We start from the raw sequence: 27,176 nt of genomic DNA on the forward strand, positions 1-27,176 counted from the left end.
ACATACAAAATCAAGATAATATCAATATAAAAATGATAACCAGAAACAAGAATTAATTTAAGCAATAAATAAGTCAAAAGAAGATAAATGAACCAGTCATGACATTAGGTACAATCTAGACTAATCTCTTTCCGCAATACTTCTCCTCTTCTCCACTTACTCAGTGGCCTAGTGGTTAGAGTGTCCGCCCTGAGATTGGTAGGTTGTGAGTTCAAACCCCGGCCGAGTCATACCAAAGACTATAAAAAAATGGGACCCATTACCTCCCTGCTTGGCACTCAGCATCAAGGGTTGGAATTCCCGGGCGCGGCCACCGCTGCTGCCCACTGCTCCCCTCATCTCCCAGGGGGTGATCAAGGGTGATGGGTCAAATGCAGAGAATAATCTCGCCACACCTAGTGTGTGTGTGACAATCATTGGTACTTTAACTTTTTTAACTTTAGTCTATTCTTAAAACCCACTCTATTGGTGATTGATACCAGATATTGTGGAAGTGGATTCCAGTAAGTGATTGCCCTATACCAGGGGTCTGCAACCCGCGGTTCCGGAGCCGCATGCGGCTCTTTGACCACTCTGATGCGGCTCAGCTGCATACTTGCCGACCCTCCTGATTTTCCCGGGAGACTTCCGGATTTCAGTGCCTCTCCCAGGGGTTTGGTGATAGCGGGGGTGTATAATCCCATGCAGCCCTAACTCTTCCGGGCTGCATGGGATTCTGGGTATTTGTTCTGTTGTGTTTATGTAGCGTTACGGTGCAGATGTTCTCCCGAAATGTGTTTGTCATTCTTGTTTGGTGTGGGTTCAAAGTGTGGCGCATTATTAGTAAGAGTGTTAAAGTTGTTTTATATGGCCACCGTCAGTGTAACCTGTGTGGCTGTTGACCAAGTATGCCTTGCTGTCACTTACGTGTGTTAGCAGAAGATGCACATAACAAGAGGCTGGGCTGGCACGCTGTTAGTACAGATTGTAGAGGGTGCTAAATGTTGTACCATCATGGCACACCCTTATTATTATTGTTAGGGTGAAAATTGGAGAATATTAACCCGAGTTTACCGCGAGAGGCACTGAAATCCGGAAGTCTCCCGGGAAAATCGGGAGGGTCGGCAAGTATGCAGCTGAGCCGCATCAGAGTGATCAAAGAGCCGCATGCGGCTCCGGAGCCGCGGGTTGCCGACCCCTGATCTAGACTAATCTCTTTCCGCAATACTTCTCCTCTCAGTCTATTCTTAAAACCCACTCTGCTGGTGATTGATACCAGATATTGTGGAAGTGGATTCCAGTAAGTGATTGCCCTATACATAACAGTCTTTTTCAAAACATCAGTTTTGGGTTTAAAGTGGGTGAGAGCACCTCTCAGGGCTAACCTGGTACCATGGTTGTGACTGTCACTAGCAAGCAACAGCTGACAATACAGATAAGCAGGTTTATGGTATGTGTAGATGTTTTAAAAAAAATAGGATCAAACTACAAGCTAGTCTTTCACCAACTCTCATCCATGACAATTCAGTATGCGTGATCTCAATGCCGGTCCTAAATGAGCACTGGAGAGCTAGTCTCGCAGCGCGATCGCAGTATAAAAGGTATACCACAAAGGAAAGCACACGCACAGAAAATCAGGTCAATTTCCAAATAAAACATAACGGAAAAACTTCCTGTCATAATATTATCAGTTGTCAACCTTTCAGTAGTTTTACACGCTGGCATAAGCTAAAAGTCATATGTCTGTCATAGGGTCCTAAAGCAAAGAAATATATATTGATTATATACATCAGAAGACCCAGGACACGTTGGGAAGACTTTGTCTCCCGGCTGGCCTGGGAACGCCTCGGGATCCCCCGGGAAGAGCTGGACGAAGTGGCTGGGGAGAGTGAAGTCTGGGCTTCCCTGCTTAGGCTGCTGCCCCCGCGACCCGACCTCGGACAAGCGGAAGAAGATGGATGGATGGATGGATATATACATCAGTTTGACGTGTATGCAAATTCACTGCTTGGTTTGTGTGGAAATATTTAATTACAAACCGGAATGAAATACATCATCAAAATTAAGTCAAATGTGAAGTAATTTGTTTCTTTTGTGTGTGACACAGCACAACATTCAACCTGAACAACATCCTCGGGATTCCAGCATCACCAGTCAACAGCTCTGTACAGATGAAGGGCCACTGGATAGTGTGGAGAATGCATATATGTTTAAGAGTTCTTTCTTTATTCATAGTCATGTTTGGATCAGCTAGTATTTTTAAAATGTATACTCTGTATACCAGTTCCTCTTTGTCTACAGAGGTCTGTGTAGTGTCTTAGGCATTGGAATGTGAATAAGGATGCATCCCCCTCCTTATCTTATCAGTGGTGGGGAAGGGGGACTGCCTTCCGATTCAAGAAGTACTTTCTTTCCGTTTGAATGTTAGACCATCCCGAGATGACGGTATGACTGTATTGATGTGGGCTGGTCTCCTGAAGCTTCAGTAAAACTTGTTACTATTCCTATTCTGTCTTGATGGTCCTTCTTACTCAGCATATATGTCATCGAAAGAACTTGGGATTGACCAGTGACTTTAATTCCCTGAGAGGGAATACTGGCCAGACGCAACAATAGTAACCAAGACAGAGCTGCCACAGCTCAACCAGTAAGTAAGACTGTGATCTACTGAAATTGATGTATTGGTAACAGTATATTATAGCTTTTAAATACCAACTACAGTACAGTAGTGTGTGATTTGACACCTCATGTATGAATGATAAGACTAAATGTTATATTAGAGCTAAAACATACTACAAACCCCGTTTCCATATGAGTTGGGAAATTGTGTTAGATGTAAATATAAACGGAATACAATGATTTGCCAATCATTTTCAACCAATATTCAATTGAATATGCTACGAAGACAACATATTTGATGTTCAAACTGATTTAAAAAAAATGTGCAAATAATCATTAACTTTAGAATTTGATGCCAGCAGCAACACGTGACAAAGAAGTTGGGAAAGGTGGCAATAAATACTGATAAAGTTGAGGAATGCTCATCAAACACTTATTTGGAACATCCCACAGGTGAACAGGCAAATTGGGAACAGGTGGGTGCCATGATTGGGTATAAAAGTAGATTCCATGAAATGCTCAGTCATTCACAAACAAGGATGGGGTGAGGGTCACCAAATCGTCAACAAATGTGTGAGCAAATTGTTGAACAGTTTAAGAAAAACCTTTCTCAACCAGCTATTGCAAGGAATTTAGGGATTTCACCATCTACGGTCCGTAATATCATCAAAGGGTTCAGAGAATCTGGAGAAATCACTGCACGTAAGCAGCTAAGCCCGTGACCTTCGATCCCTCAGGCTGTACTGCATCAACAAGCGACATCAGTGTGTAAAGGATATCACCACATGGGCTCAGGAACTCTTCAGAAACCCACTGTCAGTAACTACAGTTGGTCGCGACATCTGTAAGTGCAAGTTAAAACTCTCCTATGCAAGACGAAAACCGTTTATCAACAACACCCAGAAACGCCGTCGGCTTCGCTGGGCCTGAGCTCATCTAAGATGGACTGATACAAAGTGGAAAAGTGTTCTGTGGTCTGACGAGTCCACATTTCAAATTGTTTTTGGAAACTGTGGACGTTGTGTCCTCCGGACCAAAGAGGAAAAGAACTATCCGGATTGTTATAGGCGCAAAGTTGAAAAGCCAGCATGTGTGATGGTATGGGGGTGTATTAGTGCCCAAGACATGGGTAACTTACACATCTGTGAAGGCACCATTAATGCTGAAAGGTACATACAGCTTTTGGAGCAACATATGTTGCCATCCAAGCAACGTTACCATGGACGCCCCTCCCTGCTTATTTCAGCAAGACAATGCCAAGCCACGTGTTACATCAACGTGGCTTCATAGTAAAAGAGTGTGGGTACTAGACTGGCCTGCCTGTAGTCCAGACCTGTCTCCCATTTAAAATGTGTGGCGCATTATGAAGCCTAAAATAGCACAACGGAGACCCCGGACTGTTGAACAACTTAAGCTGTACATCAAGCAAGAATGGGAAAGAATTCCACCTGAGAAGCTTAAAAAATGTGTCTCCTCAGTTCCCAAACATTTACTGAGTGTTGTTAAAAGGAAAGGCCATGTAACACAGTGGTGAACATGCCCTTCCCCAACTACTATGGCACGTGTTGCAGCCATGAAATTCTAAGTTAATTATTATTTGCAAAAAAAAAAAATAAAGTTTATGAGTTTGAACATCAAATATGTTGTCTTTGTAGTGCATTCAATTGAATATGAGTTGAAAATGATTTGCAAATCATTGTATTCCGTTTATATTTACATCTAACACAATTTCCCAACTCATATGGAAACGGGGTTTGTAGCTATAGTGAGTTGATTTAATACTTTACAAAAAAGTATTTCATTACATTTCATTGGTCAAAAGTCTAGAGTAATTTTTATCACACCCGAAGATATTCTCTATGATTGAAAAGGGTCCACAGAGGTGCAGATTGTACTGTACACCAATGAAATAGAGGTCTGTAATCCACTGGTATCATTTGCATCAAAAAATAAGGTTTAGATGGTGTAAATCCAAAATATAGGTCTAAACTTGCTGGTATTAGGTTGCTTGCCATGGCTAGGTCTGTAGACCTTCGTCATTGTGGTGTTGATGTAATACTGAACAGAATCAAAGAAGATATGGATGCATTGTACAATGGTGTTAAAATGCAAACTAGTATGGCCCAAAACCTATTTATGGTGCCAATCGTCTCTGTCTGTGAAGACACTCTGGCACAGCAGGAACTGGCAGGGTTCAAGGAGGGTGTTGGCGTTGCCTATAGTAAATGTGAGTGTTCTTTTGAGGACATGCAGTCACATTTCAAGGATGATGCATTTACTAAAATGACTTTATTCGGGATCCAAGAACAAAAGTGATGAATACTAAACTAAACGAAATTCAGGAGGCTTTTGACATTTTTTTTTATAAAACCTTATTCTCCGAGGTCTCTAGTAGGAGCGTAACCAAAATTGATAGCTTCCTGAACTCCATGGATTAACTTACTCTAGATCAGGGGTGCTCACACTTTTTCTGCAGGCGAGCTACTTTTCAATTGATCAAGTCGTGGGGATCCCTACCTCATTCATATATATAATTTATATTTACTTATTTATGAAATATATGTTTTTGTTAACAAGTTAAAGGTATTTAATGATAATACAAGCATGTTTAACACATATAGTTAATATTGTTAATAAATTAAAGGTGTTTAATGAAAATACAAGTATGTTTAATACATATAGTCAATATTGTTAAGTTAAAGGTGTTTAATGATAATACAAGCATGTTTAACACATATAGTTAATATTGTTAACAAGTTAAAGGTGTTTAAAGATAATGCAAGCATGTTTAACACATATAGTTAATATTGTTAACAAGTTAAATATGTTTAATGATAATGCAAGCATGTTTAACACATATAGTTAATATTGTTAATAAATTAAAGGTGTTTAAAGATAATGCAAGCATGTTTAACACATATAGTTAATATTGTTAACAAGTTAAATATGTTTAATGATAATGCAAGCATGTTTAACACATATAGTTAATATTGTTAACAACTTATAGGTGGTTAAAGATAATACAAGCATGTTTAACACATGTAGTTAATATTGTTAACAAGTTTAAGGTGTTTAAAGATAATCCAAGCATGTTTAACACATATAGTTAATATTGTTAACAAGTTAAATGTGCTTAATGATAATACAAGCATGTTTAACACATATAGTTAATATTGTTAACAAGTTAAAGGTGTTTAAAGATAATACAAGCATGTTTAACACATATAGTTAATATTGTTAATAAGTTAAAAGTGTTTAAAGATAATACAAGCATGACAAGACAAGACAAGAATATAAGTTGGTGTATTACCTGATTTTGGAATCAGACAGTGGTGATGATAACGTCCGCATTTTCGAATGCAGGAGAAAAAAAGTCCTCCTTTCTGTCCAATACCACATGAAAGTGGTTGGTTTTTGGCATCTTATTTATCCAGCTTCCGTACTCCTTTGCATACACTTTACAAGAAATACATTGTCGGCAAACTCCGTAGCTTGCTAGCTTGTGCACGCCAGCTTTCTGAGACTCTTATTTTGTTAGCGCAGGCAGGCTGAAGCAGAGCTTTTATTGTGTAACTGTGCAGTCGGTCTTTGGAGTTTTGACGACAGGTACGGCGCCAGAGTCTGTTGAAATAAAGTGTTTCTCGCCTTCCTGTCGGTAATTTTAATGAGCTGGCAGCAGCCAGCGTCATCTCAGAAGACCCTCGGGTGCCGTGAATGTCAATCAAGTGACGAAAGTGACGTCATAGTGAAGATTTATGATCGCTCATTTTTAGGACTATTTTTTTAATGCCTGGCTGGTGATCGACTGACACACCCTTCACGATCGACCGGTAGCTCGCGATCGACGTAATGAGCACCCCTGCTCTAGATGAAGAACGCAATCAAATAATGTCTGCAGATATAACTGAAGATGAATTAAAAGTTGCAATTAGTAAGATTAAATTAAGTAAACTGCCAGGATTGGACGGTTACACGGCAGAGTGGTATAAGGAATTTAAAAAAGAATTAATACCTGTTTTACTCCCCACACTGAATTGGGCTTTAAAAAAGGCACAAGCGCCACCTAGCTGAAAGGAGGCAATTATTTCAGCTATACCGAAAGAAGGCAAGGATAGAATTGGGTGTGGATCTTACAGGCCAATATCTGTTCTCAATGTAGATTATACACTATTTACCTTCATCATGGCCAAATGATTCAAATAGTTTTTACCTATATTGATACATAATGATCACACAGGTTTTATACATCAATGCCAAACACAAGACAATATAAGAAAGACCACATATCATGGATCATATACAATTGAAAAACACTTGAAGCAATTGTTATAAGTGCAGTTGCTGAAAAGTCCTTTGATTCGGTCAATTAGAATATTCTTTACAGATTTCTACATAGATTTGGCCTCCAGGATACAATTATTAAAAGCATACAGGCACTATATGACAATCCTACTGCTAGGATTAAAGTCAACGGATATCTATCCAATAGTTTTACCTTAGAAAGGGGTTCTAGACAGGGCTGGGCAAGGTCACCAGTACTCTTTGCATTATATCTGGAGTCACTTGCTCAGTCCATTAGACAAAATGAAGACATCAAGGGAATCATTATTAAAGGGAGAGAGTATAAATTGGCTTGCTATGCGGATGACATTTTGGTCTACCTCGGACACCCAACATTCTCTCTTCCTAAAGTAATGCAATCCTTCGAACAGCATGGTCAATTATCAGGATATACAATCAATATACAGTAGGTAAAACCCAGCCACTCTCATATAATTATAGCCCACCAGGGGAAATCAGAAGCAGTTACCCCTTGGCATGGCAAACATCTTTTAAATACCTGGGCATCAATTTATCAAAAGATCACACAAAATTATCAGAATTATTTACCTACACATAAAAAAATAAAGGATGACATGGCACGATGGAACTTAATTCCTATTTTATTTAGCTTTAGGGAGTGCTCAGAGTATGGGGTTTCGGACTGTCTGATTGTGGCGGTCCGCTCCCTGTATGATCAGTGTCAGAGCTTGGTTCGCATTGCCGGCAGTAAGTCGGACACGTTTCCGGTGAGGGTTGGACTCCGCCAAGGCTGCCCTTTGTCACCCATTCTGTTCATAACTTTTATGGACAGAATTTCTAGGCGCAGTCAAGGCGTTGAGGGGATTCGGTTTGGTGGCTGCAGGATTAGGTCTCTGCTTTTTGCGGATGATGTGGTCCTGATGGCTTCATCTAGCCAGGATCTTCAGTTCTCACTGGATCGGTTCGCAGCTGAGTGTGAAGCGACTGGGATGAGAATCAGCACCTCCAAGTCCGAGTCCATGGTTCTCGCCCGGAAAAGGGTGGAGTGCCATCTCCGGGTTGGGGAGGAGATCTTGCCCCAAGTGGAGGAGTTCAAGTACCTCAGAGTCTTGTTCACGAGTGAGGGAAGAGTGGATCGTGAGATCGACAGGCGGATCGGTGCGACGTCTTCAGTAATGCGTACGCTGTATCGATCCGTTGTGGTGAAGAAGGAGCTGAGCCGGAAGGCAAAGCTCTCAATTTACCGGTCGATCTACGTTCCCATGCTCACCTATGGTCATGAGCTTTGGGTTATGACCGAAAGGACAAGATCACGGGTACAAGCGGCCGAAATGAATTTCCTCCGCCGGGTGGCGGGGCTCTCCCTTAGAGATAGGGTGAGAAGCTCTGTCATCCGGGGGGAGCTCAAAGTAAAGCCGCTGCTCCTCCACATCGAGAGGAGCCAGATGAGGTGGTTCGGGCATCTGGTCAGGATGCCACCCGATCGCCTCCCTAGGGAGGTGTCTAGGGCACGTCCGACCAGTAGGAGGCCACGAGGAAGACCCAGGACACGTTGGGAAGACTATGTTTCCCGGCTGGCCTGGGAACGCCTCGGGATCCCCCGGGAGGAGCTGGACGAAGTGGCTGGGGAGAGGGAAGTCTGGGCTTCCCTGCTTAGGCTGCTGCCCTCGTGACCCGACCTCGGATAAGCGGAAGAAGATGGATGGATGGATGGATGGATGGATAGCTTTAATTCTAGAACTGATTCCATTAAAATGAATACACTGCCAAGACTGTTGTATTTATTTCAAACCCTGCCAATAGAGATGAACCAAAACCAATTCAATAAATGGGACAAAATGCTATCAAAACTTTACAGCTGGCCAAACACAAGGGAGGATGGGGTTTAGCTTGCCTCAGATGTTATTATTTTGCAACGCAGATGAGAGCAGTGATATGCTGGTGCAACCCGTCATATGTTGCTCAATGGAAAAATATTGAAGAAAAAATGCCCTCCATCCCCTTACAAGCACCCCCTTTCTCTCTGCTACCTGCACGGTGGCAGAGAGAAAGAGATTACAGGGAGTCATAAACGCGGCCCGGAGGATCACTGCATGTCCTCTTACATCTCTAGAGGAGCTGTATAAGAGAAACTGCAAAAGGAGAGCAAACAGCATCCTCAGGGACTCATCCCACCCAGGTCACCACTGGCTTGAACTTTTGCCCCTCAGGGAGGCGCTATAAGACCATCAAAGCAAGGACAAATAGATTGAAAAACAGTTTCTATCCTAGAGCTGTTATTGCCCTAAACTCTGCACATACCTGAACACTCACCACTTTATTAACTTGCTTACCTCTAATAGAGATCTACTGTGCAATATGTTTTGTTGTCTTAAGACTATTTTATGTAGGTTGTTTTAAAAGCACTGAGCTGGATTGCAGTCCAATTTCGTTGTTTCCATACAATGACAATAAAGGTATTCTGATTCTGATTCTGAGCAATCTTGGCGAATAACAACCTACAAACCCACATAAATAACATTGATAACCCATGCGTGAAATGGACCCTTAAAGTGTGGAAAATTATCATAAAGGAATACAAACCCGAGAATGATATTACAGTTTTTAAATGGTGTGCCTATGATTCAGAGATTACAGTCCAATAAATTGGACTCAGGATTCAAGGACTGGATGTCTATGGCTATAACAGCTTTATGTAATGAAAGATTTAAAAAATAATCTATTTAAAGGACACATTTATTAGAAATCCAAGACTTCTATCGATATTTGCAGTTGCGGCATTTTGTTAATGTGAAGGTGAAAAATGTAACCAAGACAAGCATATGCTTAATTGAACTGTTTACAAAAGCCTATAATTGTCATGATTCGTGGTCCGGATCATGTTTTGGTTAGTTATGTTCTGTTTAGTTTTGGACTCCCTGACTTCCTGTTGTGTGCACTCCTGGGTTTATTGTGGTCACCATGGGGATTAATTGGGTTCACCTGCCTCTGGTTAGTGGTCCCACGCTCAGCTGCTGTCAACCACTAATCAGAGAGCTATTTATTCACCTTGCTCGCCACGCTCAGTCTGGCGTCGTCCTGTCAGGACGGGGTCTTCGCAGCTTACTGCGGGGTTGTTCTCCCAGGAATGCAGACGGACTACTCCGGACGTGGCGTGCAGGTAAAAACATGATTTATTCCTCAAGAAATCGAAGGAGTACAAAAACAGAAAGCGAGCCGACAGAACAACGTGCCTGATCGCACTCGAAGCTAAACTATCACTTAGCGTAGACTATGGACAAGGAAAACTTACGTTGACAGGTGCATGTAGCAAACAATGACGCCACGGATCATGACAATAATTCAGAAAGTATTGATAGAACTGTTTAATTTTTGTATAAGGGTCTGTCGAATCTGAAATCCTATTCAACTTCATGTATTAAAACAAAATGGGACAAAAATATGGAGATATTCTGGACTTGTACCAGCTCACCGAAGTGTAGGGAGCTTGGCTTGGAAAAGTTTGATCAGATTTTTTACTACACCTTCTCAGAAGTCGCTATGATAACAATTCCCCTGCCTGCTGGAGAAATTGTGGGAATCAAAACGCAAACCACTACCATGTTTTCTGGGACTGCTCTGCCATAAAGGATTATTGGAAAGAGATACACCAAACTCCACAGGATATTTTCCAATGTAAAATACCCCTTTAAAGTAAGACTCTGTTTATCGGACATGTAACTCAGGATTGGCTGGGAAAGGATAAGCACTTAATGAATATCCTACTATCCATCCATCCATCTTCTTCCGCTTATCCGAGGTCGGGTCGCGGGGGCAGCAGCCTCAGCAGGGAAACCCAGACTTCCCTCTCCCCAGCCACTTCTTCCAGCTCTTCCCGTGGGATCCCGAGGCGTTCCCAGGCCAGCCGGGATACATAGTCTTCCCAACGTGTCCTGGGTCTTCCCCGTGGCCTGCTACCGGTTGGACGTGCCCTAAACACCTCCCGAGGGAGGCGATCAGGTGGCATCCTGACCAGATGCCCGAACCACCTCATCTGGCTCCTCTCGATGTGAAGGAGCAGCGGCTTTACTTTGAGCTTCCCCCGGATGACAGAGCTTCTCACCCTATCTCTAAGGGAGAGACCCGCCACCCGGCGGAGGAAACTCATTTCGGCCGCTTGTACCTGTGATCTTGTCCTTTCGGTCATAACCCAAAGCTCATGACCATAGGTGAGGATGGGAACGTAGATCGACCGGTAAATTGAGAGTTTTGCCTTCCGGCTCAGCTCCTTCTTCACCACAACGGATCGATACAGCGTCCGCATTACTGAAGATGCCGCACCGATCCGCCTGTCGATCTCACGATCCACTCTTCCCTCACTCGTGAACAAGACTCCGAGGTACTTGAACTCCTCCACCTGGGGCAGGGTCTTCTCCCCAACCCGAAGATGACATTCCACCCTTTTCCGGGCGAGAACCATGGACTCGGACTTGGAGGTGCTGATTCTCATCCCAGTCGCTTCACACTCGGCTGCGAACCGATCCAGCGAGAGCTGAAGATCCTGGCCAGATGAAGCCATCAGGACCACATCATCTGCAAAAAGCAGAGACCTAATCCTGCAGCCACCAAACCGGATCCCCTCAACGCCTTGACTGCGCCTAGAAATTCTGTCCATAAAAGTTATGAACAGAATCGGTGACAAAGGGCAGCCTTGGCGGAGTCCAACCCTCACTGGAAACGTGTCCGACTTACTGCCGGCAATGCGGACCAAGCTATGGCACTGATCATACAGGGAGCGGACCGGAAGCGGAATGTGGCTTGTAAAAAGACCATTACCAGGAAAAGGTTATCACAGGCGAGCCCAACTTCGAAGCTATGGATGGAAATCACAATGGACATTTATAAATTGGAGAAGATAACTGCTTTTATTAAATTGGAGAAATGTAATTCATACTGGAAAAACTGGGTCAATTATGTCACGCCCCATAAGCCTGATTTAAATTTCTCGAATTAGTGATTGTACTGTGTGAAAAAGATAAATCTTATATGTTTATAGTTTTTTTGTATTTATTTATTTACTATCTGTTCATATACAGTCGTGGTCAAAAGTTGACATACACTTGTGAAGGACACAATGTCATGGATGTCTTGAGTTTCCAATCATTTCTACAATTCTTATTTTTTTGTGATAGAGTGATTGGAGCACATACTTGTTGGTCACAAAAAACATTCATGAAGTTTGGTTCTTTTATGAATTTATTATGGTCCTACTGAAAATGTGAGCAAATGTGCTGGGTCAAAAGTATACATACAGCAATGTTAATATTTGCTTACATGTCCCTTGGCAAGTTTACCTGCAATAAGGCGCTTTTGGTAGCCATCCACAAGCTTCTGCTTGAATTTTTGACCATTCCTCTTGACAAAATTGGTGCAGTTCAGCTAAATGTGTTGGTTTTTCTGACATGGACTTGTTTCTTCAGCATTGTCCACACGTTTAAGTCAGGACTTTGGGAAGGCCATTCTAAAACCTTAATACTAGCCTGATTTAGCCATTCCTTTACCACTTTTGACGTGTGTTTGGGGTCATTGTGCTGTTGGAACACCCAACTGTGCCCAAGACCCAACCTCCGGGCTGATGATTTTAGGTTGTCCTGAAGAATTTGGAGGTAAATTCCTTTTTCATTGCTGGGTATTGTGGCCAAACAGCTACATTTTTGTTTCATCTTACATCACATAGACAAAGATAAGACCTTCTGGAGGAAAGTTCTGTGGTCAGATGAAACAAAAATTGAGCTGTTTGGCCACAATACCAAGCAATATGTCTTTTTTTAGGCGGGAAGAGTGGCATCGTTGGGATATAAAAAATATATATTATTTTGACATTTAAGGCAGACAATAGATGTATGATGAATGCAAATATGATATAACATAGGAATGTCTGATGCTGGACGTCAATAAAAACTAAATTGCAAAAAAAAAAAAAAAGTTGCTTTGATTTCCTGCTAAAAATAGACGTATGTTCAAATCTAGAAAAAGCTAATGAACGCAAAAAAAATAAATCTATTGTATTAAAGTGTGTGCACAAATCTAAGCACATTTTTTTTCCTCATTACAATCCGCTTGAAATTGATCGCATGAGTTTGCTTGGAATGGCACACACAGGCCACACCCCCTTATAAATAAGCAAATCATGTTGAAAGTCGCCATGTGCTTGAGATCTGCAGGCTCTATCTGCCCAATCACAATTCAGTAAGAGGCATACTTGCCAACCCTCCCGGATTTTCCGGGAGACTCCCGAAATTCTGCGCCTCTCCCGAAAACCTCCCGGGACAAATTTTCTCCCGAAAATCTCCCGAAATTCAGGCGGAGCTGGAGGCCACGCCCCCTCCAGCTCCATGCGGACCTGAGTGACGTGTTGACAGCCTGTTCACATGTCCGCTTTCCCACAATATAAACAGCTAATGATCGAGGGCGAGTTCTTGGTTTCTTATGTGGGTTTATTGTTAGGCAGTTTCATTAACGTCCTCCCAGCGCGGTAACAACACACAACAACAGCAGTCAAGTTTTCGTCTACCGTAAAGCAGTTCGTCTGCCGTAAACAGCAATGTTGTGACACTTTTAAACAGGACAATACTGCCATCTACTGTACATGCATATGTGACCCACCCATAATGTGTCACATTTTTGTGTTGATTTATTTATTTTATTTTGTGGTTTGAATTCGTTTTTGGAGCTGTCATTCCACATTTATCAGTATTCACATTGGTCAGTAGGGGGCAGTAGGGCGTTTCTTCCCAATTGAATGCTATCACCTGCAGACCGGAAGTGTCTTGTCATTCTGATGAGCGCGACCAGTCTGTGAACAATTGAAACGTCCTGTGTGCTTTTTCCTCCTGTATAACAGGTTAGTTTTGGTGAATCAACTCACTGAATAATATCCATGTGATCTTTATAAGTTTAAATACACATTCTGATGGTGGAGCCTAACTCTAAAGTGTTTGTGAGTTGTAGTTTGTATTTGTGAATTAATCCAGTGCACAGCTGCAGTAATCAATACAAAATGGCGACGTGAGTGCGCAATGTTTATGTAGGAACTTCTGATCCTAATTCAGACTCCCAAATTAGAGCTCCTGTTTTCTTATTGATTTTATAATGTATATTTGTATAATGTGTGTGTTCTGAAATAGTGACAGAGAATAGAACAAGGATGGACAATTCAACCCTTAACCCAACAATGAGTAGATGAGTGTTATGTGTGTGTGTATATGTGTAAATAAATGAACACTGAAATTCAAGTATTTTATTTATTTATTTATATATATATATATATATATAATAATATATATATATATATATATATATATATAGCTAGAATTCACTGAAAGTCAAGTATTTCTTATATATATATATATGTATATATATCTTAACCACGCCCCCAACCACGCCCCCCACCTCCCGAAATCGGAGGTCTCAAGGTTGGCAAGTATGGTAAGAAGTGCTTCTTTCTCATGATTCCAATGAAAACCGAGAACTGAACACAGGCTGGAATTAAAGTTCAATGTGAAAATGATGTCTATGGAGGACTCGCACCTCCGGGTTCCTCGGACCACCAAAGACGGACATGACAGGCTTGACGGTTTGGAGATTTTGTTTATTTTTCAATAAACCTTCTTATCTGGTCGCTTTTCAGCACTCCCCTCTTCTCCCCGTCTCGCTCTTCCGGTCGATTTTCAGCCTTCCGCGTCTCCGTCTCGCTCTCGCTTCCGCTCGGGCTCGGGTTCGTTCTTGGCCATCCACTCCGACTTCACCAACCACCTCCTTCCCGGCTCCTGCCCTTTTATACAGTGACAGGTGATGAGACAACTGCGCCCAGGTGGGCCATCTACGCACCTGTCGCCCATCTCGGAGCCGGCCCCGGCGCGCCCTGCCTCGCTGCAGGTTCGCAGGCCACGCCTCCCCACAATGTCATATTTGGTTTGCAATCTTTTGCATTTAAACATTCAAGCGCCATCAAAAAGGATGGCGCTTGTTATTACAACGCAGGAGAGGACTATATATACATATATATATATATATATATATATATATATATATATATATATATATATATATACCCAATCCTCCACTGATCCAGGTCTCTGGTGCCATTTGTTGCTGCTGCTGTCCGCCTGACTGGCTGTGCTGCAGTCACAGGAACACATTGTGACAGCACTAGGTGTCAAAATGATTGTCTACATAAATTAATAGACATCCTCAAAGTGAAGTGAATTTTGAATTTTGGCATTGTTGAAATCAAATGTTGACAAAGCCCTAACGACCACCTCTATGTGTCGCCAAAGTATCCACGGCCTGTAGAAATGTGTGTACTTGACAGTGTTGGGTTAGTTACTGAGAACCAGTTACTAATTACTTTATTTCAAAAGTAACTCAGTTACTAACTCAGTTACTTACACCAAAAAGTAACGCGTTACTGTGAAAAGTAACTATTTAGTTACTTCTTTTTTTCAATTTATTTTAAGGCTCCCATTAATGCCCTTTTAGCCTTCATTTCAGTACTGTTATTGCACTGGAGAATAATACCATCTGTTGATCAACTTGACATGCATTTGCATCACTGAACTCTGCTAAGCAATGTGGTCTACATACAACACACAAAGACAAAGATATGTTTCAAAGGGTCAATTTATTTTGGGCCAGAACAAATTGACAAAACTATTTTAAATAGCTGCAACATAACATACATAAGTAACAAACAGCATAATAACAACATAGCTGTAAACCTGGCTTCATCCAAGGAAGGCACACATGACATGATTATATATATACTGTATATATATATATACCGCACACATACTGCTATACACACGCCTAACCAGGCGTTTTTTTCTCTCAAGGAATTGTGAAATAAAATCATGTCTTCAGGAGATCAACACTGTACTGAAGCCCAGAACACTCTACGCATTTCCCCAGTTATAGTTTAGAGAAAAGGAAAGATTGTCCTGGCCCACTAGGATCCCTCTTTATGTTTGTGAACTTTATAGTCCATACATTTAGAGTGATGTGATAATCAAACACTCTAGAAGTCTAGAATGAAAGAGTATATAAGAGAATTGACAGAGTGTGTGTACCCTCAGTGCTGAATGATGAGCAGAGGCAGAGTTTGGAGTGTTTTCTTTAGCTTGCTTTCCATTTTTATGTCCTCACTGTCCACTGTGTCCAGGAACTTGGAAAATGTTTTTGTGCCATTTGCCGTTTGACGCCCGCTATCATGCTATTTTCTACTCCACTGTAGAAATAGACTGCATGTCTTCTAGCACATACGCTTCAATGGCTCTATCAATGTTATACTTGCCAACCCTCCCAAATTTTCCGGGAGACTCCCGAAATTCAGCGCCTCTCCCGAAAACCTCCCGGGACAAATATTCTCCTGAAAATCTCCCGATTTTCAGCCGGAGCTGGAGGCCACGCCCCCTCCAGCTCCATGCGGACCTGAGTGAGGACAGCCTTTTTTCACTACGGGAGGACAACAGGGTGACAAGAAGTAAATCATCCAGACTAGAGATAAATTGTATTATTATGTTTATCTTACATACAAATAAATATATTTATTAATTAAAAAAAAAAAAAAACTAAATAAATGTTTACTATATTTTGCTAAAAACATCAAAATTAATTGTATTTTTATTTGTTTTTTTTCTGACTCCTTATTACATCCAGCCATAGAATTATACATTAAAATAAACATATTTGAAATAATTAATTTTAAATTATCATAATAATTTATTTAAAATGACCATATTTAATTATTAAAATAATTGCTTGTTTATCAATAACTTTAGCATTTTATTCATTACATTTTGAAGCTCTCAGAAGCCAAGTTATGTTATATTCCTTAAGATTTATTTATGCAAGTTTGAAGTATCAATTATCTAAACACAGTTTTGTTTGCATATTTTCAGGATATATATATACATATATATATATATATACATATATATATATATATATATATTCATATATATATATATGTGTGTGTGTATATATATATATATATATATATATATATATATATATATATATGTATGTATATGTATATATGTATATGTATGAAATACTTGACTTGGTGAATTCTAGCTGTCAATATACTCCTCCCCTCTTAACCACGCCCCCAACCACGCCCCGTCCCACCCCCGACCACGCCCCCCACCTCCCGAAATTGGAGGTCTCAAGGTTGGCAAGTATGATCAATGTTGTCCTAGCTAGCAGTCCTTCCGTTAAAATCCTTACGTGGACGTGAAGTGGCATCTGAGTCTGTGTCTCTCTTTACTAGCTTCGTTGAAGCATGTTGCTTTTGTAGCTGTTTCAGCAGATTTTAATTGCTGTTTTGGGCAGTAGATAGGATCTTTGATCCAAGACACAACTTACAATTAACTAAAATGTTATTTTCTTTGTGCTCGACAAAAGAAAAGTAGTGAGAATATCTCCATGTTAAGAAACTCGGCTTCGGCTCCGACATGATGTCTTGTTAGTAAACACAGACACGCCCCCAACCCCCTCCCTACACACACACACACACACACACACACACACACACACACACACACACACACACACACACACACACACACACAGCGCGCCTCTTCTCTTCCTTGTGAGACAGGAAGAATCAGAAGGACGACACCGCAGCTCTCCAATAAAACACAGTCAGATCTTCTCAGTTTCTAGCTGATACTAGTGAAGTGAATTATATTTATATAGCACTTTTCTCTAGCGACTCAAAGTGCTTTACATAGTGAAACCCAATATCTAAGTTGCATTTAAACCAGTGTGGGTTTAAATGTAACCAAGCGAGCTATACCGCCCCATATAATATATATATATATATATATATATATATATATATATATATATACTATATAAAAATTACGTAAAATAACGCAGTAACGCATCATGTAGTAACGGTAACTGAGTTACTGAATATAAAAAATAACGCGTTAGACTACTAGTTACCGCCGAAAATAACGCGTTAGTCCCAACACTGGTACTTGAAGCATGAAGTTGGCCTGAGGCAGCGCACATTTCCAAGTTAAGTTCACTCTTGATACTTTATGTCCCATCTTGACGTGACAAAGAGTGTACGCCAGGTTTTTGTGCATAAGCAAGCTCAATACATGAGGCCCCGGGTCACTGGTGCTATGACAAGCTGACAATGTTGTGATCCGAGCTATAACTCAATGTATGCATGTCTGAGCAGCATTTTTTGTTCGACTCTAAAGGTGTATTTTTCTCCAAAACGTTGCATCTCTGAATTGTACAACCTTTAGAGGTACCAACGTGTTAATAAAATGACACGTTTAACTCACAACCAATTTTTTTTTTCCAGGAAAGAATGGCGATGCTGAGCAACCTTGGAGATGAAATGGCGGCGATGGAACTCGGATCAGCCAACACTTCCAATACCAGCCTGTCGGATTCCATGCACAACATTACCTTGTTACCTTATTATCCACATGCTTTGTATGTGGCCACAAGCTACATGCTTGCATACCTCTTCATTTTCCTGCTGTGCATGGTGGGCAACCTGCTCGTGTGCCTGATCGTGCTGGGAAGCCGTCGTATGCGAACCGTCACTAACATGTTCATCCTAAATCTGGCTGTCAGTGACCTTCTGGTGGGCATCTTCTGCATCCCTACAACGCTTGTGGACAACCTTATTACAGGTAATTAAAAAGTCTTTCTGTCATTAATATGATGCAAGACTATTAGTTTAAAGGGGAACATTATCACAATTTCAGAATGGTTAAAACCATTAAAAATCAGTTCCCAGTGGCTTATTACTTTTTTCGAAGTTTTTTTCAAAATTTTACCCATCACGCAATATCCCTAAAAAAAGCTTCAAAGTGCCTGATTTTAACCACCCGTCCATTTTCCTGTGACGTCACATAGTGAAGCCAACACAAACAAACATGGCGGAAAGAACAGCAAGCTATAGCGACATTAGCTCGGATTCAGACTCGGATTTCAGCGGCTTAAGCGATTCAACAGATTACGCATGTATTGAAACGGATGGTTGTAGTGTGGAGGCAGGTAGCGAAAACGAAATTGAAGAAGAAACTGAAGCTATTGAGCCATATCGGTTTGAACCGTATGCAAGCGAAACCGACGAAAACGACACGACAGCCGGCGACACGGGAGAAAGCGAGGACGAATTCGGCGATCGCCTTCTAACCAACGATTGGTATGTGTTTGTTTGGCATTAAAGGAAACTAACAACTATGAACTAGGTTTACAGCATACGAAATACATTTGGCAACAACATGCACTTTGAGAGTGCAGACAGCCCAATTTTCATCAATTAATATATTCTGTAGACATACCCTCATCCGCGCTCTTTTCCTGAAAGCTGATCCGTCCAGTTTTGGAGTTGATGTGAGCCAAGACATCCAGGGGGTTTAGCTCGCTCGTCTGCGGGAACAAACTGCCGCCATTGCTTGCCGTGCTACCGAGGTCCTTTGTCCCTGAATTGCTCACACACTCCGGCAGATTCAATGGGGGTCTGGCGGCAGATTTCTTTGACTTTATCGTTGGAAATGCATCTGCTTTGAGTGTCGCAGGATATCCACACATTCTTGCCATCTCTGTCGTAGCATAGCTTCCGTCGGTAAAGTGTGCGGAACAAACGTCCAATTTCTTGCCACTATCGCATCTTTGGGCCACTGGTGCAACTTGAATCCGTCCCTGTTCGTGTTGTTACACCCTCCGACAACACACCGACGAGGCATGATGTCTCCAAGGTACGGAAAACAGTCGAAAAAACGGAAAATAACAGAGCTGATTTGACTCGGTGTTTGAGAAAATGTCGGATCGCTTCCCGATGTGACGTCACGTTGTGACGTCATCGCTCCGAGAGCGAATATTAGAAAGGCGTTTAATTCGCCGAAATTCACCCATTTAGAGTTCGGAAATCGGTTAAAAAAAAATATGGTCTTTTTTCTGCAACATCAAGGTATATATTGACGCTTACATAGGTCTGGTGATAATGTTCCCCTTTAAACAATCTCTGCTTCTTCCTTTTCGGACGTGCTGTAATGAAACAACTGGAAATGTGTGATGCATTACATTGTGTCGTATGCACGTTCCAAATAAACTGAAACTGAACGGCTTTTTCCGTTTTACCTTTTTTCAAAACACAATATAGAATGTGAGATACAACAGGATAATGCATACATGTATCATTTGTTTACAAAAAAAGTGGAACCCCAAGAATTTACACTGGGACCCCATTTTTGTGACTTGATGGGGTCCCCATTTTAAAAATTCCTAGCGCCATCACTGATATATATATATATATATATATACAGTGTGTATATGGAGATATATATACACACTGTATGTATGTATGTGTATTACTGCTGCCTATTTGCTACAAATTGCTTATCTTTTAGCTCTGTTTGTCGATGGCCTTGTTGCTCTGCACAATAACAATAAAGGTTATGATATTCTAAAGCCTTTCATGTGATTGACTTGTGGTGACCTCTGAAACGAAAATGCCAAATGTAAAAGAAGAAGAAAACGACGGGGGAAATAAAAAAAAATGTTCCCTGCTGATTTTGTAAAATGTCATCACCTGTAATAGGTCATATGTAAACTGCCTGTCAGGTTCAAACTCTGATGACATCTAATAATCAGACAAGAAGCAAGGAATCATGCAGAGACAGAGTTCAATTTAGCTCGAAGAGACACGTGTTTTGGGCTGTATTCTAGTTACAGATCCAAACTACGTTCTAAAAGTCCAGCCCGCGTGTCTCCTTTATTTATTAGGAAGGTCCCTATTACATACATCACTGTCGCTGAGGGAAGGGGGTTATCTCGACAACTCCAGTGAGACACAATATATGATTATACAAAAATGCAAATATGTTGACACTGGTGTTATCGTCTAGTCTCTGCTTTGTCTGCATCCCGGTACCCGATGTTTGGCCTTGGCAGTCAACAGACCGAGTCTGGACACAACACGGATAAAGAGGCTGGAAACCTTTTGGATTGCCAGCTTTGCACAGATACAAAAATACCACTTCAGCACTATTGACAATAATTTATAGCAATGGCCCTTAAGCATAAAGTTTTTATGATAATAAATACATAATTATTCTAACACTGCCTGATCCAAAACTTGTGTCCTACCTGGGGGTTTGTACCTAGGTCCGCCAAATGAGAGTGCTGGAGCGCAAGGCAGGGCGATAGGTGGCATCCTTTACACTCATCCCCCTCACCTAACTCTAAGGATCCGGGTCACGGCACCACTGTACCCTGCCTGGTCCAGCCCTGCCAAATAAGAGTACGGGGGTGCTAGCTAGGCACATACTTGCCAACCCTCCCGAATTTTCCGGGAGACTCCCGAATTTCAGTGCATCCCCCGAAAATCTCCCGGGACAACCATTCTCCCAAATATCTCCCGATTTGCAGCCAGGCAACTATATTGGGGGCCTTAGAGGGGAACATTATCACCAGACCTATGTAAGCGTCAATATATACCTTGATGTTGCAGAAAAAATACCTTTTTTTTTTTTAACCAATTTCCGAACTCTAAATGGGTGAATTTTGGCGAATGAAACGTCTTTCTAATATTCGCTCTCGGAGCGATGACATCACAACGTGGCGTCACATCGGGAAGCAATCCGCCATTTTCTCAAACACCGAGTCAAATCAGCTCTGTTATTTTCCGTTTTTTCGACTGTTTTCCGTACCTTGGAGACATCATGCATCGTCGGTGTGTTGTCGGAGGGTGTAACAACACGAACAGGGACGGATTCAAGTTGCACCAGTGGCCCAAAGATGCGAAAATGGCAAGAAATTGGACGAAATTTGTTCAAAATGGTGTGGGGAAAGCCGACGAAATGGTCAGTCGTTTGTTCCGCACACTTTACCGACAAAAGCTATGCTACGACAGAGATGGCAAGAATGTGTGGATATCCTGCGACACTCAAAGCAGATGCATTTCCAACGATAAAGTCAAAGAAATCTGCCGCCAGACCACCATTGAATCTGCCGGAGTGTGTGAGCAATTCAGGGACAAAGGACATCGGTAGCACGGCAAGCAATGGCGGCAGTTTGTTCCCGCAGACGAGCAAACTAAACCCCCTATCGACCCTAGCTTCCCTGGCCTGATGACATCAACTCCAAAACTGGACAGATCAGCTTTCAGGAAAAGAGAGGGGATGAGGGTATGTCTACAGAATATATTAATTGATGAAAATTGGGCTGTCTGCTCTCTCAAAGTGCATGTTGTTGCCAAATGTATTTCATATGCTGTAAACCTAGTTCATAGTTGTTAGTTTCCTTTAATGCCAAACAAACACATACCAATCGTTGGTTAGAAGGCGATCGCCGAATTCGTCCTCGCTTTCTCCCGTGTCGCTGGCTGTCGTGTTGTTTTCGTCGGTTTCGCTTGCATACGGTTCAAACCGATAGGCTCAATAGCTTCAGTTTCTTCTTCAATTTCGTTTTCGCTACCTGCCTCCACACTACAACCATCTGTTTCAATACATGCGTAATCTGTTGAATCGCTTAAGCCGCTGAAATCCGAGTCTGAATCCGAGCTAATGTCGCTATAGCTTGCTGTTCTATCCGCCATGTTTGTTTGTGTTGGCATCACTATGTGACGTCACAGGAAAATGGACGGGTGGTTAAAATCAGGCACTTTGAAGCTTTTTTAGGGATATTGCGTGATGGGTAAAATTTTTAAAAAAACTTTGAAAAATAAAATAAGCCACTGGGAACTGATTTTTAATGGTTTTAACCCTTCTGAAATTGTGATAATGTTCCCCTTTAATCCTACCCCTTTTCATACCAAGGCAATTTTATCCCATTTCCTTGTTCTCTGTAACAGAACAGTGAACAAATAAATAATATACCATAGTAGGCAAACAAATATTAAATACATAAATAATCTTTGTCTCAATAAAAAAAAAAAAAAAAAAGGGTTCAAGATGTTCATCGTAATTCTTGTTCGGTGTACTTTGTGAACACTTGTAGTTTGAACCGTCTCTTAAACTGAATCATATTGGTGCTTTGTTTGATTTCTTTGCTTAATCCGTTCCATCATTTAATTCCACATAGGAATATGATAAAGGTTTTAAGTGTTGTACGTGCATACAGATGTTTTAAATTCGATTTTCCTCTAAGGTTCTATTTCTCCTCTTCTGTTGAGAAGAATTGTTGTACATTCTTGGGTAGCAGGTTATAGTTTGCTTTATACATCGTTTTAGCTGTTTGCAAATGCACCAAATCATAGAATTTAAATATGTGTGATTTAATAAATAAAAGGGTTTGTATGTTCTCTGCATCCAACATTATTCTAATTGATCTTTTTTGTAACACTGTGTGGAAGTTGCTTCCTCGCAGTCCCACTGTCAGACACGGCACAGGAGCCCAGCGTGCAGGTTTTAATAATCGCAAGGTTTTAAATAAAGTTCTCTCTCCAGCAGGACGCGACTTTTCAGCCACGTCCGTATCCTCTCTCCCCTCCTGCTCCCGGCCGCTTACTGTTAAAGGCAACAGATGATTAGATTAACACGTACCACCTGTGAAATCTAATCACCTGCCAGCTGTGTCTCGCCGTCAGCATCATGGACAGAGGCGGTGACCTTTGCTCCTGCACACACTGTTAGTGAATGAAGCGCATCTTTGTAGTTATTTCCCCATATTTCTGCACAATAATTCAGATATGTAAGAACTAGCGAGCGGTAGAGAATATGAATTGATTTTTGGTCTGGAACATGTTTTGCTTTATTCATTATTGACCCAAAAATGTGTTTTCTTTTACCCTTTCAATATATACTCCGTCTATTTGTACCTGTGTTTGACTTTCCCTTCTATTGTTACCAAATAACACTATTTTAGTTTTACTGAAATTCAAAGATAGTCTGTTTTTGTCAAACCATCTTTTTTAATTTGTTTATTTCTCCTGTTACTTTTGGACGGAAGTAGAATTTTCTCCAGCAAACGAGAGTCCTGTTGTTCAACTTTTCCGAAGTACTTAATAAAATAGCACAATGTAGCCTTTCGTACCCAGAACCAAGGTCGATTTGGTCGCTCACAAAAGACTTATAAACAAGCACATATGGAGGCTGCCAGAATACATATTGATTTTTTTTTTAACAAAGCATGCTTTAGAAATATGACTGGATATAAGCAAAATGTTGTTATTGTCATGTTGCTGTATGGCCTTCGTAACGACAGAAGCTTTAATATTTAATATTCATCCCAAAGTCTTAGAATTACTAACTTAAATGTGAGTTTGAGAACACAATGTGAAAATAACATTTTATTATTAAAAAAAAATAAGGAGACCTTTGATGATTTAATGTACATTTAACCAGTGGGCAAGGCTTTCTCTGCTGGCCTAACATAACCAGAAATCATGATCATAATTAAAGATAAAAGTATTTTTTTAATTTACTTTACCTAATTATCTAAAATTATTCATATTCTCTTCATGTCATATTATGCTCCTTCCAGTGCTGTTGTTTTTAGGTTAGAGTTCTTATCCAATCAGAATTCAGCTAGCTTATGTTGCCACGCTGTACCAAATCTGACCGGGCCTTCGGAATCGATATAAACAACTTTAACACTCTTGCGCCACACTGTGAACCCATACCAAACAAGAATGACAAACACATTTCGGGAGAATATCCGCACCGTAACACAACAGAACAAATACCCAGAATCCCATGCATCCCTAACTCTTCCGGGCTACTTTATACACCCCCGCTACCACCAAAGCCCGCCACCCCAACCCTGCCCCCCCACACATCAACAACACCCCCCCCCCCCCCCCCCACCCCACCCCCCGTGCGTAGATTGAGGTGGGCGGGGTTTGGTGGTAGCAGGGTGTGTAATGTAGCCCGGAAGAGTTAGGGATGCATGGGATTCTGGGTATTTGTTCTGTTGTGTTTATGTTGTGTTTCGGTGTGGATGTTCTCCCAAAATGTGTTTGTCATTCTTGTTTGGTGTGGGTTCACAGTGTGGCGCATATTAGTAAGAGTGTTATAGTTGTTTATACGGCCACCGTCAGTGTGATCTGTATGGCTGTTGAACAAGTATGCCTTGCTGTCACTTAGTGTGTGAGCAGACGCCGCATACATAATGTGACTGGGCCGGCACGCTGTTTCTTAGGTGAAAAAGCGGACGTGACGACAGGTTGTAGAGGACGCAAAATGCAGTGCCATCACGGCACGCCCTCAATTTTGTTGTCCGGGTGAAAATCGGAGAACGTTTGCCCTGGGAGAGGCAGTGAAATCCGGAAGTCTCCCGGAAAAATCGGGAGGGTTGGCAAGAATGCAGCTGAGCCGCATCAGAGTGGTCAAAGAGCCGCATGCGGCTCCGGAGCCGCGGGTTGCCGACCCCTGGCATAGTGCAAAGACTTTCTGCACAGTCAGTTGCTACAGAGCTCCAAACTGCATGTGACCTTCCAATTAGCCCACGTACAGTACGCAGAGAGCTTCATTGAATGGGTTTCCATGGCAATGCAGCTGCATCCAAGCCATACATCACCAAGTCCAATGGAAAGCGTGGGATGCAGTGGTGTAAAGCACGTCGCCACTGGACTTTAGAGCAGTGGAGACACCTTCTCTGGACTGATGAATCACACTTTTCCATCTGGCAATCTGATGGACTAGTCTGGATTTGGAGGTTGCCAGGAGAACGCTACATTTTGGACTGCTTTGTGCCCAGTGTGAAATTTGGTGGAGGAGGAATTATGGTGTGGGGTTGTTTTTTCAGGAGTTAGTTCCAGTGAAAGGAACTTTGAATGCTCCAGGATACCAAAACATTTTGGACAATTCCATGTGAGTAAAGGCAGGTGGCCAAATACTTTTGGCAATATAGTGTATATTTGCAAGGCCATTTTCAAGAAGGATATTTGAACAGAAACTACATCTTGTGAGACAATGTCGGCGATTAAATGTTATACACATGAGAGCAGATGGAAAAGCATGAGATGTGATAGAATAGTGTAGTGGAATTTCTGACCAAGTCAGAAATTGGTCAGACCAACTTTCTTTCTGACCTCTGTACCATTTCTATTTTGTTTGTTGAGCTATGTCGGAATGCATTAGGGAGGACATGACATGGCAGAGCGGGTCGCCCTGACGTTGTACATGTTGTTTTGGTTGTTAGTTATGCTGGCCTTTGAACCACCAGGAAGCGTAGAACTAACCACGTTGGACCAAGTCTGGTGTGTGTGCGCTCGTTCTTTGATTTCTGCACGAGAGCGTCTCCGGAGACATTGTCTGTAATCATGGTAACCCAATCCAACCTTGTACCATCTGATTATGAGTAAATAAAACTCTTGTAATAAATTCACTTTTGTTCCTGTTTACGATTTGGACATTTCCACTACAATAGCACGGGAGGCTCCAAACATTTCTCGGGGGGCGGAGTTCACTCTCGCCTGGGGTGTCAAATGGTCTAGAACCTAGGTGTCAAAGTCAAGGCTACATCCATCCATCCAATTTCTACCGCTTATTCCCTTTTGGGGTCGCTGGAGCCTATCTCAGCTAGAATCGGGCGGAAGGCAGAGTACACCCTGGACAAGTCGCCACCTCATCGCAGGGCCAACACAGATAGACAACATTCACACACTAGGGCCCATTTAGTGTTGCCAATCAACCTATCCCCAGGTGCATGACTTTGGAGGTGGGAGGAAGCCGGAGTACCCGGAGGGAACCCACGCAGTCACGGGGAGAACATGCAAACTCCACACAGAAAGATCCCGAGGCTCCCGGGATGATATTTGATTTAGTATTAGAACCTGCCCGCAGGCCACAGCCGCCCACTGCTGCGCCGCAAGTGGGCCTTGGCAGATGCCTCAGGGCAGATGTCATTCAGCAACCCCACTCCCCAAAAATGGCTAGAAGGAAGGTGGACGGTGAGAGCAGGGGGTTTCAAGCCATGTGGGAGGCAGGGTGCATGTTCATGGAGGTAAAAGGTGTGGAGAAAGTGTGGCTGTAATGAAAGAATATCATCTATGAAACATCTAAGAACCACAAAGACTAAGACAAGAGTAAGGACACGGAACCAAGGCTACAGAAGGTGGAAGAATTAAAACAAGGTCTTAAGTCCCGGCAGGGTCTGTTCACAAAAGCCACGTCACAAAGCTACGGTGTCGTTTTGATAACTGACACCATGTTGAGTTATAATTGTAATATTTGAACGATGATAAATTAAATGTGTTGTGGCAGTATGCGGATTTCCCCAATGCGGGAGTTTGTCCTTTTCCAAACATTTTTAATAAA

The 27,176-nt window shown here is 41.9% G+C and overlaps 1 protein-coding gene across 1 annotated transcript in view; it reads left to right on the top strand.

The window, feature by feature from the left end:
* The window catches only part of LOC140679260 (neuropeptide FF receptor 1-like), a 74,308-nt gene that overhangs the window by 33,012 nt on the left and 14,120 nt on the right, over window positions 1–27,176 (top strand). Inside the window, exon 2 of the mRNA XM_072914317.1 lies at window positions 18,263–18,599. Within this exon, the coding sequence (XP_072770418.1) occupies window positions 18,269–18,599 (331 nt within the window). The 5' untranslated portion in view covers window positions 18,263–18,268. The remainder of the gene's footprint in view (window positions 1–18,262; window positions 18,600–27,176) is intronic.

The sequence above is a fragment of the Nerophis lumbriciformis genome, linkage group LG12 (genome assembly GCF_033978685.3).
Source record: "Nerophis lumbriciformis linkage group LG12, RoL_Nlum_v2.1, whole genome shotgun sequence".
NCBI lineage: Eukaryota > Metazoa > Chordata > Actinopteri > Syngnathiformes > Syngnathidae > Nerophis > Nerophis lumbriciformis.